We start from the raw sequence: 18,044 nt of genomic DNA on the forward strand, positions 1-18,044 counted from the left end.
CCTTAGCTAGAAGGCCACTGGCTATGTCAAAGAGGGACAAGTTACTGGTGGAATTAGAAAAACAAACGAGTAGAGTTCAAGTAAACAACCGTGGACTCATTCGCTCCAAGCATCATATTAACTCTCAAAATGTGTGTAAAAATAATATATCAAGGACGACATACATAGAGCATGCCTCAAACTGGATTATGCTTTGGAACTTAAGTAATAGTTTCCCTTATTTCAAAACTCAGTAGGACTCATTTTGTGGTCCTTGGATTGATGAGATGGCATAACTGGGATTTTAACCCATGGCCTGCTGGTGGAAAAAGATCTCTGTAGTTAGGGTTAGAACACAAACCCGCTGTTTACTGTACCCTTACTGCAGTCATCGAAAGTGCCTACGTGTAGAACTGGTTTTCTTTTATCTTGTGGTCCATGTTCTCATGGACTCATCATACTACTGCCTATCTTAATCTCTGACTGCCTCTAAATGTCCTCCTCTGTGGCTCTCTTCTCTGTATCCTAGATCCATTGTATTTGACTCATTCTATTCCCTCTTCTCGCTGGATCTCTAATGTTGTCAACTCTCTGCTGTTTACTAACTCTGTTTTCGATGCATCTCTTATCTCGTTTTTCTCTGTCTCCTCTGGCTCCTTCTATCCTGTATCTGTTGTCTCTTTGCCCATCGTGTATCACATTATCACTATTCTCCCTGTCTCTAAATCGGGTCCCATGTCCCTTCTCTCTAGCCTACTCTATTCTCTGCCGCTACTTTCGCTGCTGCATATTTCAGTTACTTTTGCTCCTTTTTTCTGCGAATGCCCCTTTCCATTTTCCTTTTTTTCTGTCTCCTCCTCCTTAAGACACCGGTGCTCCCTTTCTTCCCCTTCATAGTTCATAAGTGTGTTTCCTACGCCGTTCTATCTATCTGGCCACTTCAACTTTTTAAACAAAATTCTCCGTCTTTCTGGTGAACTGATTCAAGTTTTCAGGCTCTTTGTGTGACGCTGCGAAGGCACCGCGTGGAGAATTCAGTTATGGCGCTTTGTTAAAAACGACAGTTTCAGAGATGCATGTCTCCCTGATTAGGACATGTGCTTGAGCTCCCTTCTGCCGCTGTCCAGGTGGCTCTTTGAGAAGAGGATGAACCTGGATTACTGGCAGCAGACCATGTGACTCACGCAGATCCGTCAGCAGGTTGGAGAGGCCAAAGGAGCACCGTCCGGCTATCAGCTGCATGCAGAGGCTGCCGAACCCCCCGATCCAACTCTGAGCATGAGGTGCTCTCAGATCCGAGTACCACGAACTAGCGAGGCGGAGGCAGCGAGCGCAGCTCTGGATACTGATAGAGGCATTCCCGCCAGAGACACAGACACCGATGGTCTAGTAGGTCGAGCTCTGGTTACACGCTGAGGGTTCAGCAGCTGAGGCCGCACAGGTCGTAGATGTGACCTGCACTCACAGGCAGCCAAACCACGCGCCTTGGCACAAAGAGCGAGAAGCAGACGCTACCGCGCTGGCAGGTTCAGGCCAGTGGCACCCTGGATCCTGTGTGGAGAAACACTGTCCAAAGAAGGCAAGCGTGGATGGAGGAAGTGCGCGAGGAAGGAGTGGACTAATGTGAACATGCTCTGGTCTGTATCCCAGAGAGGAAGTCCCCATCCTAGCTGTCCAGAGACAAACCCTGAAGGTATGTTACTAACTAGAACAGAACAGAAAGGGTTGGACGCTTACTTCAATCACATTAACTGTATGCACTTACAAGGGTGGGATGCTTACTTCTGTCATAATATGTGCACTTCCATCTCCAGGAAACCCACTAACCTCTATGGAGCATGTGCCTCCGGGATGTTTAATCCCATCAAGAGTAAACCAGACACCAAATTGTGTGGGTACTTGAGCACCTTTGGGGAGAGCTGAGGCAAGGGACTAGCTTGGCTGGAAAAGCCAAAGCATGAACTGAGCCATCAAAAGATGTAAATCAGAAACAAACGGCATGAAAAAGGTGCTTACGACCTGAAAATGAAATATATATTGTCCAACATTTCTCAGTGTTTGAACTACGTACATACCATTATATAACTTAATTGGAGTACATTTATTATAAGTAATACTATTTTAAACATGAAACGCCCAAGAATAACAGAATGCCCTGACGTATTACCCAACATATGTCAGTTTGACATGCTGTATATTTATATAGCTTATATTATTATTAAATATGAAAGCAAGAATGCATGACTACATTTTGCGAGTCCAGCGTTAGTACATCTGGGCCGAAGTGAGGCAAGCGATGGGCTTTGTATCACATAATTTGCAGAAATTGGGAAGTCAGGATTTGGGCCCAGGATTCGCAGACGGGCATTCTGCAGTTCAGAGACTGAAGCGTACATACTTCTCTCTTCTGATTCACACCAACGGTTAGAGCTTGTGTTCAGTTATAGTTATTCAGTTACTGTAGTATATGGACTTTTCTCCTTAAATTAAACTGCCGCTATACGCACATGTGCGTAGTCTAAGTTAAAAGAGTACTTTTCTGTTTGGAATGTTTCCAGAGACACTGCAGGTCAAACACAGCGACAGAACATGCCTGTCTGAAACATGCTACGATTCACACGCGTCTCACTGAAGAGCTATAACCTAAGGAGCAAACTCTACTGCGTTTTTGCCAATTATTTAATTGCTGTCATTTAGGTGTTGCACTTCTAAAATTGTTCTTTTTCAAAAGTCAGTGTAACCAGCAGTAACGTAAACAGTAGATAACATCTCCTGGCATCATCTACTCATTTGACTTGCACCATGTTAGGAGAGGCTCAACAATTCAATTAACAATTAGTAAAGCAAAGATGTCTCAAGAACAAGAGTTGGCTCCTAATGTTACAAGGTTTCCTGTAGACAGGTGATGTGCCCCATGGCTTCAGAGAGGCATGTTCTGTCTGCAACTGTTTATTTTCTGTTTCCACCTCAAATAATGAACGGTAGGGGCATTTTCTCCTGCATCCCGTATTTTCTGTTGTACTAACAATTTCTGAAAGTGTCTTATGTGCAGCGCCATACCTATTAGGACAAGAACTCTTTCTGTGGCATACAAATATGCAGTGTTTGATTTATTGCTTAACAGGTTTTGAACCACGAACGCCTTCTGCACTTATCTCTGTGCCTCTTAGATCAGTTCTATACTACTCCCATTACAGATAGTGTCTTATCAAATGAGAAGTATGTTATATAATTGCATTAATTGTCTAAAATCATTTTGAAGTCCAGCTTATTAAAATCCGATGTTGTTTTATAATTTAAAAAGAGGAAAAGAGAAACAGAACTCCTACTGAAGTCCCTCTGAATATTATGCACGGTTGTTCCAAGAGTAAATAATTCACTCAGGGATGACGTAATGGTAGCCTAATTAAATCTACGTTTACTCCATACATATAAATAAATCACATAACATTGAATGGAAAAAATATGTCCTACAGCAGACCATTGGAATAGGTGTTCTATGTTTCCTCACGGGAAATGCTAAATAATGTGAAAAAAACAGATCATGGTGTCACCCATCTAGTTGACTGGGACCTACGTAACCTTCTATGGCTGACCCATCTATGAATGCAGTTGGATGCAAATTGATTGTTGCTCTCCCTGAAATGTGTTAACTTTTCAGTGAGAAACGTTTCTGGAGAAAGCATATCTTCAGCAGGATAAGACTAAACATAATCATTGATAAGCGCTTCACCACATCTGATATGATGATCTAGTGGTTCCATTGTGGGCTCAAACCTCTTGAAAAAAGGCACGAAGTGGGTAAATTGGGAGTTGAGCTGACACGTTGACCAGCTGTCCAGTTGATGCGTTACAGCAAAGTCTATTCATAGTTTTTCCACAATTCCTGGTAGTACTACTACCTTGCAAATAGTTTAAAAATATTTAGGACTTGCTCTTCCAATACCAGTCCCAGCCAATGAGATGAAATTTTGCCAGGCAGGAAGCAGATTTCTTAGCCTTGGGACCTTTTATATTTTCCAGCCTCAGGAGGGATGTTGCACATGGGTTTAGCCACATTTAGCCTTAGGGTTCAGGAGACCTGGAATGCCAGGTACAGAAGCTGAGGCAGAGCATGAGACTTTTCTCATGAATAGTCTCTCACAGATAAGCATGCATTTTTCAGGTTAGCAGGCAGTGAGGTCTTGTCTCTTCTTTAGTCAGATTCTGTACTTGGAGGGGCCACACAGGGTGTTTTAAAGGGTAAATCTCTCAATCACTGGTGGTGAGATGTAGGCAAACTAAAAAATAAACATAAACAACAAAACCCATTACATCTAATGTTAAAGCAAAGCGATGTTCTTCTTTTCCTGTAGGTCCTGCACGAAAGTCCCAAATGCCTTATCTTTGTCTCGGCAGTGCATAGCTGCCCCCTTTCTTTCAAATCAACCTGTGACCCTTCCAGGAGAGCCTCTTATTTTTGGGAAAATCTACTCATTCCTCCTTCAGTGTACACGTGGTCCAGGCCTTCTATGTGGCATGGCGATGCTGAGTCTCGTTGGCTTCCGTTCCAAATGGGAAAAAGTGTTAGAGATTATATTTAGTCTGGGATATCTCACTTGATAGACAGACACAAGGGATACCTCCCACCCATCCTAGCTGTTGAGCTGTCATTACTATGACGTGCTTGTTGTGTGGCAGGGTCATCAATAAGCGTAAAGTGAGGGCAAGCCCAGCTAAAAGTGTGCTTGAACTTCAGATGAGCTCAGGTAGAACACATTTTAAATATAGTATAACTGCAAAAAGGGTATTTGGTAACAGAAATGTAACTTAACTACTGCTCTTGTCGGCCAAGGTTACGTGTACACTGACACTTTGGTTTTGATGTAATTTTCCAGTTTGAAGTTACAAATATTACTTCCCACTATGTTTTATATTGTCTGAGATATATGATGCAGCAAAAGATGCCTAGAAAACATGCAATCTAAAATTATGTTAGAATCAGGTGGGACAAATATAGCCTTCACTCAGACCTCTCGCATTTGTATTCTTGGAAACTGTGCAGGGGATCTGCCGTCCCCTAGCTTTACCGGAGTGACAGTTACGGCACCTTGGAAATATATTCACCAATCCCTTTAATGGTGCACATTTGGCTATACTCGTGTCCAAGGCAGAATACATCACTACCAAACTATGTATTACTTTGGACATGCTCCAATATTTTACATAATGTCAATGTTTTCTGGCCAGTGACATGTTCTTCAACTGGCTAGTGTTTTCTTTTTGCTGCTAGTACATATGCTCCGTACTTCTTAGCACACCACCTAACTCAATTAATGGTTATTGACACCGTATGCTCGCCTTATTCTTTGTTTTTGGGGCACCCTAACTGAAGCATGCCGGACGCAGTGCATTGAAGCTTAACTTCAACCTGCCCCTCACTCTACCAATGTGCCGACTTCACTGCTCACATCCTCACTCACTCCTATCAGTCATTGATTCATATTGTTCTTTCACCTACTCATTCCCATTGCATCTCCCTTTGTTTGCATCTTCCCTTCTGCCTCCTTTTTGCAGTAGCAACCCAACCTCCCCCATATTCCCTTTTGTCTTTCAATTTCCTCTACACTCTCCTACCCTTTACTTTCCTGCCTCAGCACCATCTCCCTCCTTCTCGTTGCACCTCTCCCGCTTGCTACTTTCTAGCCTTATCTCACTGCTGAAGTCATCCCTTTTCCTCACACACTATCTTTACCTGCTTCTTTCCTATTAATTGGTTCTTACTCCTCGTCTCTTCATTCTTTTTAAATCAGCATAATAGCCCAGTGGTTTGAATCATATAAGACCATTAGTTTGCGTATTATTCAGATGAATGCAAATTAAGTGCCAAGTAACACAAGTTTGCATTCCGTGCCTTTCAACATGATATTTTCACCGCAAGCCTCACATTTCCTCTCTTCAGAGACATATGTGGCACCTAAGTGTAGATGAATGAGTGAATAAAATAAGTACACAGCATTACTTGCCAACTTTCTGTACCTTCACACTAACTATTCTAGTGCTACTCCAGCTGCTCTGTGCACAGTATCATTCATCATAATTTCCTTCTGCTCATGTATTTGACATTCATCCAATTTTTGCCCCATTTCTGCCCGCCAGGTAACCCAGGGGCTCTTCATCATGTGCCCACAAGTATTGGACCCACGACCTATTTATTCACAGACACGTGAGAACCTCATCCGAGCTGTTCCACCTCATCTCATCTGCTCACTAACCTGCAAAGGACGCGACTGTCGTTATGAAGGGCCAGCCGGGTGGAGATCTGACCAGCAGGCCATCCAGGGAATCTACTCCTCCTGGTAAGTCTTATGGGAGAAAGGGGCAAAGATCAGGAAAATACACCACACATTTATTAGTCTCTACTTAGGCGCCGAGTAGGCCACTGGGTTCAAAGCTGAAAGCATATAGCAGGTTGATGTTGGGGTGCCAGTGAAAGCGAAGAAGCTACAATCCACAATACATTAATGTTATGTGGGCATGGCTAAACACACAGTAATTTACAATATATTTTTTTAACTATCAAAACATTTTTATATGTTGTATGCTAAAAGAAGCAATTGGGTCTCCTGCCTTACTGACATTTTGAACTGTATATTGGTTTTCAAGCATCAATCCTTCCTGTATGTCTTTGGACTTTGGGTGCCTTCGGTTATTAGTAGAGATATTCTGATTCTAGGGTTTCTCCTCCTATTGAGCGTTCTAGGATTTAAAGGGTAGATTTTGGTTCACATTTGCATAGATTAATCCTGACGTTTCTGTGGCGTTTTTCTCTATCCATTAGTAAAAGAGTATCTGTGATGTTGTGGCTAGCGTTCATTTCTGGGGCGTTTCTGTGGACTTTATGAATATTTTTACAAAATAGTTGTATCACTAATCTCCACATGGGAATCTTAAGTTATGGCCCTAAAGGAAGCTAGAGAGGGCGATATCCAGAAGAGGAAGGCAAGCCATGAGGAACCATGGAAGCTTCTGGAAAGGAACCCAAAGATCTGTTTTGACTGTCCAAAGGATAGAGCTGTTAAGACATGATGGATCAGTGTTGTGAGAGAATGCCCTGAAACTGTATTCGGTGTGTTCTGTATCAAAATGAGTTATGGGCTATGGTAGATATTGGAGAGGTCTCTTAGCAAGGACCAGGGAACAGAGGGCAGTAGGCTTCCCAGCTGTGGCCATCACAATAGGTTATCACGCTAACCACTCGCTCTTCAGGTTTGTATGTATTTTGAATTATTGTATATATATTTCCCTCGTGGATGACCTGAACATTGTATATATCTATAAGAATCAAGAAATGAAGAGAGGATGTTGCACATCAGGGAAAATTAGGAGGGTCTGTGCGTTGGTGGTCTGATGTTGAAAGTGAGTTGGCTTTTTAGTGAACTGTGAGAGTTCTAGTCATGACCATACTACTTTGTTTAAGCAGAGGTGAATAGCTTCTCGGGGCTATGAAAATTACAGACAGCCCAGTGCTGACGATGGGCCTCAGATACAGTCAGTCTTATGTCACACCTCGTATCTGATTTTCTTAATTGCCAGTCCACCCTTGGTGGGAGCGCTCTTTGGGGACTCAATAGTATGTCAAGGAGGAGCATGGTATTCTGTGACTGGGTAAGTTATAAGTGGTGATGGCTGGCCCTGGGAACTGGGTGAATGAATGCTGGTGGTTGACATAGGAGTCAGTGAATTGGGCAAAGGGGTGTGTGAGTTTCGTTTGAGGGTGGTTCCATGTGGGCTTCTCTGACAGGGAAGTGTTCCTCGTTGCAGGGTCACCGATGCAATCCTTGCTATGGCTCGGCCATCTACTCGCCTGATCCGGGAGTATCACATCATTGAACAGTTCAAGCAGTAAGTGACGCTTCATCAGGATGGCTGTAACAACTGAAAATGTGCTGTGTGAACTGCATGGGTGTTGAAGGGATGGACGAGCCATGACATAGTAGAACTGGCCTATGAAGAACACAGCATTACATGTTTCAAAGAGATGGCAATATGCAGGCACAACACTGAGCTTCTTCAGATGCACATGCCCTGTGTGCATTAGGATATTCTGCACAGTGTAACATACAGTGCACATTCAGGGGTTGTAATACCCAGTGAAAATCCAATATCGCCCTTGATGCATTATAAACAGCCCTTTACCGGTCTCTGTTCCGTCTGCTTGTGGAGGTAACTCTGTTACCTAAATCACATCAGTAGGACATAGAGAATGGAGTATCGTTGTGACCTCTTTATTCATTGCTATGGACCTGTCCAACTTCCCTGACTTTGAAGATTTTGGGCCAGGTTTACAAGGCCCTAGCACCACTGGAGCATCACTTTTTGTGTCGCTCTGGTGGTGCTGTGCAGTGAACCGCATTTACAAGGCAGGCTAAGCCACTTTTTGTGGCTTAACGCCACCTTGTAAATTTGGGCCCCTACTACGCAGTTTTTCTGCATCAGAGGGGTGTGCAATAGGTGTTGCTGTGGGCGTTCGACCGCTACACACATTACTTTTGACGCTGCCACAGATTTACAAGAAGGCATAAGTCTGTGGCGGTGCCAAAAACTAAGGCCACCCCAGGGGTGGCGTAAGCATGGCACAATGAGGAGGAATACTTCTATTCCTCCTCGTTTTTGCTTTTTCCATGTGTTTCCAGTCAAGGGAGGACCTGGCTTGGCAATTCGGGTAGGACTGTTCCCATGGGGAACAGGGTCAAGATTGATTTGCATATGGCTGTGTCCAAACCGGGGTGGTGTTCTGAGCAAAAAAAAGATGCATAATACCCAGATCTTTGTGAAAAGGGGGAATGGTCTCATTGTTCAGCATTCCGTCCATCATTTGTTCTTTTTGCTTTTGTCGCCCCAGATTTACAAGAAGGCATAAATATGTGGCAATGCCAAAAACTAAGTCCACCTCAAGGGTGGCGTAAACATTACACAACGAGGAGGAATACTTTAATTCCTCCTCGGTTTTGCTTTTTCCATGTGCGCTGCATTATTCAGCACACTTAGAAAGAGCAAAATGCCATGAATTAATGTTTATGTGCAGAAAGGTGTCCCTTCCTGCACATAAACAATCATTCAGAAATGACGATTTGCATTTCTATGTATGCTGCATTCTGCAGCAGGCATAGAAGTGCTAAATCGCCATTGTAGATTGTTTATGTGCAGGAAGGGACACCGTCCTACACATAAACTTTCAATCCCCTCAATTTAGGTACCCTTGCACTATTGTGCAAGGGTGCCTGTGTTGGCAGCTAAATTTAGCACTGGTGCATGGGGAAACACAGTGGTGCACCGTATTTTAGTAAATATGGCGCATCCCTGCTTTTCTAAAGTGATGCTGCAGGGCACTGCACATTTTGGCGAAGCACCGCGCTGCGCCACTTTTTAGTAAATCTGGCCCTTTGTGTCTAGAATATCTACTCATTTAGTAGAGGTTTGGTCTAGGAGACATGTTCCGGAAGTGTGGGCATGGTCTAGCAGGCTAGGATTGCCCAGAGGCCCTGCTGCTGCATTGTTCATGTGTACAGAAGTCCCCATTCCGAACGTAGATGTCCAAAGGTCCTAATGTACCAGTGACCAAGCATCAAAGGGCCATTTCCACATTGTGAACCCCTGCCCAGCAAGTATTTGTTTGCCATGTAGGCATGCATTTTAGAACAATTTGTTGCATTGGCAAATCCAGTTGTCTCGTCCATTAACGGTAGGTATGTTCAAGGACCTTGACAATGAAGAGTTAGTCAATCGGAAATCCTGTTCCTCTGTTCCTGCAGTTGTGCAAATCAAAAATTCTTCAAATGAAATGTGCAGGGATCCATCAAGGTAAGCAGGTCATTCTGTAAAAGTCAAAGAGGTTTTCCATTTGTATGTGCCACCCCCATAGTACTGAAGTGAGGCAGCATGGAAGTGATGTTGGTGTTATGTCACTTCTTCAGATAGCTGTCTATGGCTTGTTTACCTACTGAAATTCTTGCTGACCCAGTCCAGATAGGGATTAAGGATTTCCATAATTAATATCCATGAGATAAATATAAGTATAATGTAGTATTGATTAACTTACACAGTTATTGATTATGCTGTTTGGTGTGGCACCTGAGGTCTGTCCCATGGCAGGTGGGTTCCATCATTATTGACAAGACATGGTGTGAAAGAGGAGCAGCCTAGAGGTGGAGTGGTAACATCTCTAGAAGAGGGGGATGAAAATGGATAGTAGCATAGGTGATCAAGAGTTTATTGCTAGAAGAGAGGTAAATACATCTTGGTGCAATGATTTAAAAAAACTTGCTTCTTAAATGTACCTGCATGCATATGAAAACTGGACAGGCTACACAAAGAACAAGCAAAGAGCTTGTCAGATTCTTATCTGTGTGTGTTTTTTAAATGGTATTCTGTTTGCCTTTGGTTGATCAATATCAGGCTTATTCTACTGAGCCTGTTTTTTATTTATTAAACGTGCACAGTGCAACACATAATGAATATTTGCTGTACTGCATTGTGCAAAGGTTAAAAAATACTGCTCTGTAGGTCTTCCACCTTTTCAGCGTGGTCACTCCTGATTTTCACCTTTTGCTGTACTCTATGTACTTACTGAATTTAGAACTCTGTGCACTTTACCCCTACTACCCAGAGGTAAAGTGCCTGGGCTCCTCCTTTAAACATGGTTGAATTAGCTTATTCCTAATTGCCATATGTAACTGGTCTGTAAGTCTTAGTATATCTTGTAGAAAATGTGTCCAACACCTGGAAGTTAAATTATGCTGTGGACTTCAGCACCTATTGTGTCATCGACAACAGTGGCAGGGTAAACATGCCTTCCGCCCTGTGTAGCTTGAAGGCTGCAGTGTAAACCCTGCAGTACAACCTGTCAAAATAACTTTTTTAACAGAAAAAATCATTCCTTATAAACATTAATAAGTCACCCCTATGTAAGCCTTGTAGCCCCAAAGTAGGGTACATGGCCTCTCTTGACCAAAACGTATTAAGAAGGAGTCATATATGACCCCCAGATAGGGGTCTTAGGGCAGGTGTACGTCAGACACCATGCAAAGGTCTTTTCTGTCCCAACAAACATGTAAAGGAAATTTCTATGATTCATATAATGTTCCACCCAACCAGCATTATGGTTCCACTCAAAGGTTTCTGGTATTACATCCAGATATATATCAGAACAACTGATGCACACCTAAAATCAGCGAGTACTGTTGACTTTATCCATGGTTTTTAGCAGTTTAAGACCAATGAGTAACCACAAAATGTTATTGTAAATCATACCTAAATTGTTTAAATTCTGAAATTGTGTGATTGTTAATTCAAAGTTAATTAGGCCTGGGGCCTAATTTGAGTCAATGGGCCAAGCGGCAAGTATTTTTAGGGAGCTGCTCTTATTTTTCCTCTCCATACATTGACTGAGAACAAAAGAGAGAAAAACAAACACAGGGGAAAGCAAGAGGAAGAGAAAGGTAGGAAAACTGTCACAAAAGGAGAAAGCAAGACCGAGATGAAGGGACACGAGTGTCTCATAAAAGAGGCACGATGTAGATTCAAACCTACGCAGCCTGCTTTTTCAGCACACTGTCATTTAACAGGACCAGCTGCTGGTTTCTGAACAGAACAATGAGCACGAGCACTTGTTGTTTTTACAAATTAAGCACTGCTGAGGCCTGTGGAAGGAGTAGTCATCCTTAGTGTCCCAACCCCTCCCATTATGTTCACTCAGTGTTCAGAGACATCTTAAGGATTTGGGGCCTGTTAGAAATGGGGTTTTTGGTTGGCAGCCAGGTTGCCCTCTGTCCAAGCAAGAACCCTCACTCTAGTCAGGGTAAGTCACACACAATCCAAAATCAGCCTGTGCTCACCCTCCGGTTGCTTGGCACGAGCAGTCAGGCTTAACTTAGAAGGCAATGTGTAAAGCATTTGTGCAATAAATCATACAACACCATAGCATAACACCACAAAAATACACCACACAGTGTTTAGAAAAATATATAATATTTATCTGGGTATCTTCAGGTCAAAACGATCAAAGTTGCAATACGAATTTGTAAAGATATCACTGAAAGTGATAGAGAGTTTCTTAAGTCTTTAGAAAGTAAACAAAGTCTCTTTCAAACAGAAAGTACCTTGTTTCTGGTGGAAAATCTCCTCAGAGGGCCACAGGAGAAGAGGTGCGTGGAAAACTGGTGTGTGCGTCGATTTCTCCTCAGCACACACGGACTTGCGTCGTTATTTTCCACGCCGGGAGTCGGGCGTCGTCTTCCGGCGCGCGGACAGTCTCTTACTGTGGTTTGCGGGGAGTACCAGATGTCCCGGGTCTGTGCGTGGATTTTCCTGCTTGTTTTCCGGCTGCACGTCGTTCTGCGGGGCTGCGCGTCGAAGTTTCGATCTCACGGCAGGCGTCGCGTCGATTTCTCCGGCGGAGTCGGGCGGCGTTGTCCTTGCGAGGCCGTGCGTCAAAGTTTTGATCTCACGGCAGGCGTCGCGTCGATTTCTCCTGGAAAGTCGGGCGGCGTTGTCCTTGCGAGGCCGTGCATCAAAGTTTCGATCTCACGGCAGGCGTCGCGTCGATTTCTCCCGGGAAGTCGGGCGGCGTTGTCCTTGCGAGGCCGTGCGTCAAAGTTTCGGTCGTCCCGAAGACGTCGCGTTGATCAGCGTCGGTGTGTGGCGTTTTTCTTGCCGTGGAACAAGCTGTGCGTCGAAAAGTTCGGCGCACGGAGCGTCCAAGAGGAAGAGAGAAGTCTTTTTGGTCCTGAGACTTCAGGGAACAGGAGGCAAGCTCTATCCAAGCCCTTGGAGAGCACTTTTACAGCCAGACAAGAGTTCAGCAAGGCAGCAGGCCAACAGCAAGGCAGCAGTCCTCTGTAGAAAAGCAGACAGGTGAGTCCTTTGAGCAGCCAGGCAGTTCTTCTTGGCAGGATGTAGTTTCTGGTTCAGGTTTCTTCTCCAGCAAGTGTCTGATGAGGTAGGGCAGAGGCCCTGTTTTATACTAAGTTGTGCCTTTGAAGTGGGGGTGACTTCAAAGAGTCTCTAAGAAATGCACCAAGCCCCCTTTCAGTTCAATCCTGTCTGCCAGAGTCCCAGTAGGGGGTGTGGCAGTCCTTTGTGTGAGGGCAGGCCCTCCACCCTCCCAGCCCAGGAAGACCCATTCAAAATGCAGATGTATGCAAGTGAGGCTGAGTACCCTGTGTTTGGGGGGTGTCTGAGTGAATGCACAAGGAGCTGTCAACTAAACCTAGCCAGACGTGGATTGAAGGGCACAACAAGATTTTAGTGCAAAGAAATGCTCACTTTCTAAAAGTGGCATTTCTAGAATAGTAATATTAAATCCGACTTCACCAGTCAGCAGGATTTTGTATTACCATTCTGGCCATACTAAATATGACCTTCCTGCTCCTTTCAGATCAGCAGCTGCCACTTCAACAGTGTATGAGGGCAGCCCCAATGTTAGCCTATGAAAGGAGCAGGCCTCACAGTAGTGTAAAAATGAATTTAGGAGTTTTACACTACCAGGACATATAACTACACAGGTACATGTCCTGCCTTTTACCTACACAGCACCCTCCTCTAGGGGTTACCTAGGGCACACATTAGGGATGACTTATATGTAGTAAAAGGGGAGTTCTAGGCTTGGCAAGTACTTTTAAATGCCAAGTCGAAGTGGCAGTGAAACTGCACACACAGGCCTTGCAATGGCAGGCCTGAGACAGGGTTAAGGGGCTACTGAGGTGGGTGGCACAACCAGTGCTGCAGGCCCACTAGTAGCATTTAATCTACCTGCCCTAGGCACATGTAGTGCACTCTACCAGGGACTTACAAGTAAATTAAATAGTCAATCATGGATAAACCAATCAGTAGTACAATTTACCCTATGCACTTCAGCACTGGTTAACAGTGGTAAAGTGCCCAGAGGTCAAAAGCCAACAACAACAGGTCAGAAAAAATAGGAGGAAGGAGGCAAAAAGTTTGGGGATGTCCCTGTCAAAAAGCCAGGTCCAACAGGGCCTCCTGCCAAAAGTATTTTGGGACCCCTGCTTGGACAGCTTTCAATTTATTTATTCATGGTATAATTACAGCTTTTTCGTGCTCTTTTGGCCTGATCCCTGACACGCTGACAGGCACACTGGTCCAAATTCTAAATGTGGTTTTCATGTAATATTCAGGGCGAGTGAGGCATGTTTTCAATCTTGTAATTTTTTGTGAGGTCCTGTTTCGATCTAAACGATTTTTTTTATAGATGTTGGATGGTGTTGAAAACCCTGAACACAACATTTCTCTGCAAAATATCTGTAATAGACTCTCACACATGACTTGTATTAAAAATAAATTAAAACAAAACAGTATTCAATGTTTAAGAATCATTCAAGGTCATCAGGTCAGGACTGCCCGCAGACCAGAGCCAGCTTTATCAGGGGCACCCTGAAAGGCTTGGGCCCTGGGCCACAGCCCGCTTAGCCCATGCCTTAAAACGTCGCTGCGTGTGTTAGACATGTAGGCTCCCCTTTTATCCTTACGCCCTATTTAGCTCCAAGTGTCATTTGCATATCTCACACCCCATCTCTTTCTTCTTGGGCACCTTTTTCATCTGCCCAGCTCGCATTTCCTCGCATTTTCGTCACTACACCTCCCCAAACACACAATGCACTCTCTCACCTTTAAGCACTGCATTTCCTTTTACTCTTGCCTTGTTAGTATTTGACAACTATATGTGACCATTGCTCTATGTGCTCTGCAAAGAGGACAAGGATTGGATGACCTTGAATTTCGAACACCTTTTTGACCCTCGGAGGCACAGAGAGTCGCACTGCCGACGGCCTCAACTCCAGAGCTGACAACCATGGCTTGTTATGAAAAACCGGAAGCGGCTCAGTTTAAAGTATGAACTATTCAAGCGTATCCCACGAAATTAAACACAACATCCAGGAATAGCAAATACTCTTAGGGTATGCAAAATTAAGTAAAACATCAGCGTTTTTGCTCTGACTGTTATGGATATCAAAATAGGGCTAAATAGGGACCCGTTTAAGTGTTCGTTTTTAATGGCAATCAGCTCGGCAACCCGGAGGGACCTGGGCCACTTAAAGCCCTGTTTGACTCAGTTACTTTAATTCTCTGCAAGTCCATATTCTCATTTCAACTATAGACAGCACCAGGATTAGTGGAGCCAAGGACTAAACAGACCTCTATCTCTCGACCGTGAGTCCCCCTCCTTCCCACCCTGTGCAAACACCATCTGTTTTAGGAGGCTGAGCCAGGAGGAAGCGCTACCGCACTGCAAACAGAGCCCCTTCCTTCTAAGCGGGAAAGGTGTGGAGGGAGCAGGGATGACCAGAGCGCGCTGTCTCACACACACTGATAGCTACGTCGGTAGCAGGTCAATATTTATACCGCCAATCCCTGGCAACTCTAATCCTCCGGTAATCACTCGATTTCTGTCACGTTCATTCGTTGGAAGAACTTGATTCTTAAATCTTTTCCCTGTAAGAGAACTGTGACAAAGCGGCAGTGCTTAATTTGAGCTGGTAGTTTCCGGTAAGGGCCACGGGCACTCATTTTTGCGGACCAACACTTATTTTTCCTGACCAGTTATATTTCCAGAGAGCAGGAGAGAGAAAAGCACAAACGGGGAAAGAAGGAAAAAGAGAAAGACGAGAGAAACATCAGAAAGGGAGAAATCGGAGGCCTACAAGAGTGAGATAAAGAAGAAAAGTGGATTAAGGAGGAGTAAGGTGGACTGAAGCCTACGCTGCCTTGGTATTCGGCGCGCCGACATTTACTACAGAATGTACGTTTTTTAGGACAATGTGTCTATATGAACAGTACATTCATCAAACAATTAAACAATGTGTTACATTCATAAGTTAAAATGCATCTTCTTAAAACGTAATTTAATATACTTTCCTTCAGTATTAGAAACCATCAGTACAATATCAAACATGAATAAGAGTAAAAAATACTTCAGAGACCAAATATTCTCTTCAATTAACACAAACCTTAAGTGAATCTTCCACTCTTTCAAGAAAACAAGCATTGGCAATGCCAATAGGTCTCGCCTATAAAAGCTATTGGCAAAGCCAATGTGGTGGTGTTGTACAGCAGCCCTGTCTGCATCATAGCACTTCTTTTTTGCTGGCAGGTCGGGAGGGAGAGTGGGTGTGGTCAAGCAACAATGCAGGGTGGGGGCAAGCAAGAAACAACATGGGACCGGGGCAAGCAATAAAAAACGCTAGACGGGTGGCCAGCATTAAAGAATGTGGGACGGGGCAGTCAACAAAACAAGGGACATTCGCAAAGGGATAAAAAGTTGTTCTGTGAGTTATTTGAAGTTGTGAACCTGATTGTTGAAATGTAATGAGATTATAATACATCCTGTGATTCCAGCAGAGTTGATTTCTGAGAACCCTGTTAACATGTTAATACTGGATGACAGTGAATTCTGCAAATCAGGAAAGATGTGTACTCTGAGAGCTCTATGGTTCAGCCCAGCAGATGTAAATCAAAAGAGCCCTGTGACTATCTAAAGACCTGAATTCAGTGCACAATGCAAGTCATAGATGGAAGTGCATTGTGAGAGCTCTGTGGATGTCTCAGTGGTGGTATCCCAGTGCACGTTGCAGATTAATGCATCGTGAAAGCTCTACTAATATGAACAGAGACATGTCGGTATGTAGTACAAGACACAAGAAGACCACAGAGGCACTGTAAATCTACTTCATGGATTGACGTTTGATGGTGACAACAACCGATATATTAGATTTGGTAAAATCCATTATGTTTCATTTTAAAATACTTAACCCCACATTACATCATGTACTGCATTAGTTTTGCACCTGGAATTACAGATCGCTAATTTCAAGATGCAGAATTGCCTGAAATGTGGAGTAGCACAGGATATCAGTGTTAATCCGCAGATATATGGGTCTTTTCTTGAGGCTTGACGTAGATAATTAAATAATAACATCTGTTATTATGCATTACTTTTCTTAACACGCCTGCCAAAGCTTGGGCCCATGCGCTGAGTGAAGTTCAATTAATAGTGGTACCGACTATTGCTGCCAGTAATTACAAAGTCTGACTGTCTCCTGTAATGATTTAAACTGTAGTACATGGATCGATACATTAAGAATATCAATAATGTTTATTTTTCAGAATAACATCTTCCCTCCTTTTGGCACCCCAACACTCGCTACCTTCATTCCCACCCACCCCTCACCCTTACTCGTTACATCACATTTGTAGGTCTCGCTTCAGACAGCCAAGCACTGTTTGTATCGAGACATGTTGTTAACTTAGAGTGGGCCTGGAGCCCGCCCATTACTTACCAATGGTTGGCTTCAATGTCCCTTTCATTTGCTCGCTTGTAATTCGACATACATGTGGGCTTTTCTTCCTCTTCTAGGGTTTGTATATCCATAAAGCATAGCCCTGTTACTTGAGTCTTTGCACCGCTCCATTCTTAAGCACTACTTTAAATTTTTTTGTTAAGCACTGTACATTTCTGCATGTGTTTTCCTGATGCGCCCCTTGAGTATGTCACACCCTCTGCCACGCTTGCTACCGGTGCGCTTCTCCATGTTCCCATCCTACATTGTTTGCTCACCCCACTACTTCTCATCCCCTCCTGTTGCTTGCCCCCTCGATGTTTCTCCATCTCCCAGCGTCCCCATGTTTCTGTATCTTGCCCTTGTGTTTCTCACCCGCCCCCACTACGCGATGTGTTTGCATTTGTTTGCTTTCTTGCAGCTTCTGAATCCATAGAGCCATTGTTGGTATTCAAAGTATTCGGATCCTGTGACGTGGTGGGACCTGGTCATCTCTCCTCATGCAGAACAGGGGCATCACATGTAAATAGTTCTGTAGCAAGAATGCAGAGTACTTCTGTGCTCGACCACTGCTGCTTCTGGTAAACAGGGCTTTTGCTTACCACAGGTCTGTGGTATTGTGCATTTTGGCGACCACCTTGCAGGCAATGCAAACCAATGACACATACATCCAATGTTGAAACAAACAACGGTTCTTGTTTTAATTTCCAGAGGGTGTGTGTTTGGTTG

At 43.9% G+C, this 18,044-nt stretch overlaps 1 protein-coding gene across 1 annotated transcript in view; it reads left to right on the forward strand.

The window, feature by feature from the left end:
* Nucleotides 1-1,181: 1,181 nt before the first annotated feature.
* LOC138288155 (protein tyrosine phosphatase domain-containing protein 1-like) overlaps nucleotides 1,182-18,044 on the forward strand; it is a 111,968-nt gene continuing 95,105 nt past the window's right edge. The window contains exons 1-3 of the mRNA XM_069229453.1: nucleotides 1,182-1,672; nucleotides 6,118-6,317; nucleotides 7,783-7,863. Of these exons, the coding sequence (XP_069085554.1) occupies nucleotides 6,139-6,317; nucleotides 7,783-7,863 (260 nt within the window). The 5' untranslated portion in view covers nucleotides 1,182-1,672; nucleotides 6,118-6,138. The remainder of the gene's footprint in view (nucleotides 1,673-6,117; nucleotides 6,318-7,782; nucleotides 7,864-18,044) is intronic.

Source organism: Pleurodeles waltl, chromosome 4_1, assembly GCF_031143425.1.
Source record: "Pleurodeles waltl isolate 20211129_DDA chromosome 4_1, aPleWal1.hap1.20221129, whole genome shotgun sequence".
In the NCBI taxonomy this organism is placed as follows: domain Eukaryota; kingdom Metazoa; phylum Chordata; class Amphibia; order Caudata; family Salamandridae; genus Pleurodeles; species Pleurodeles waltl.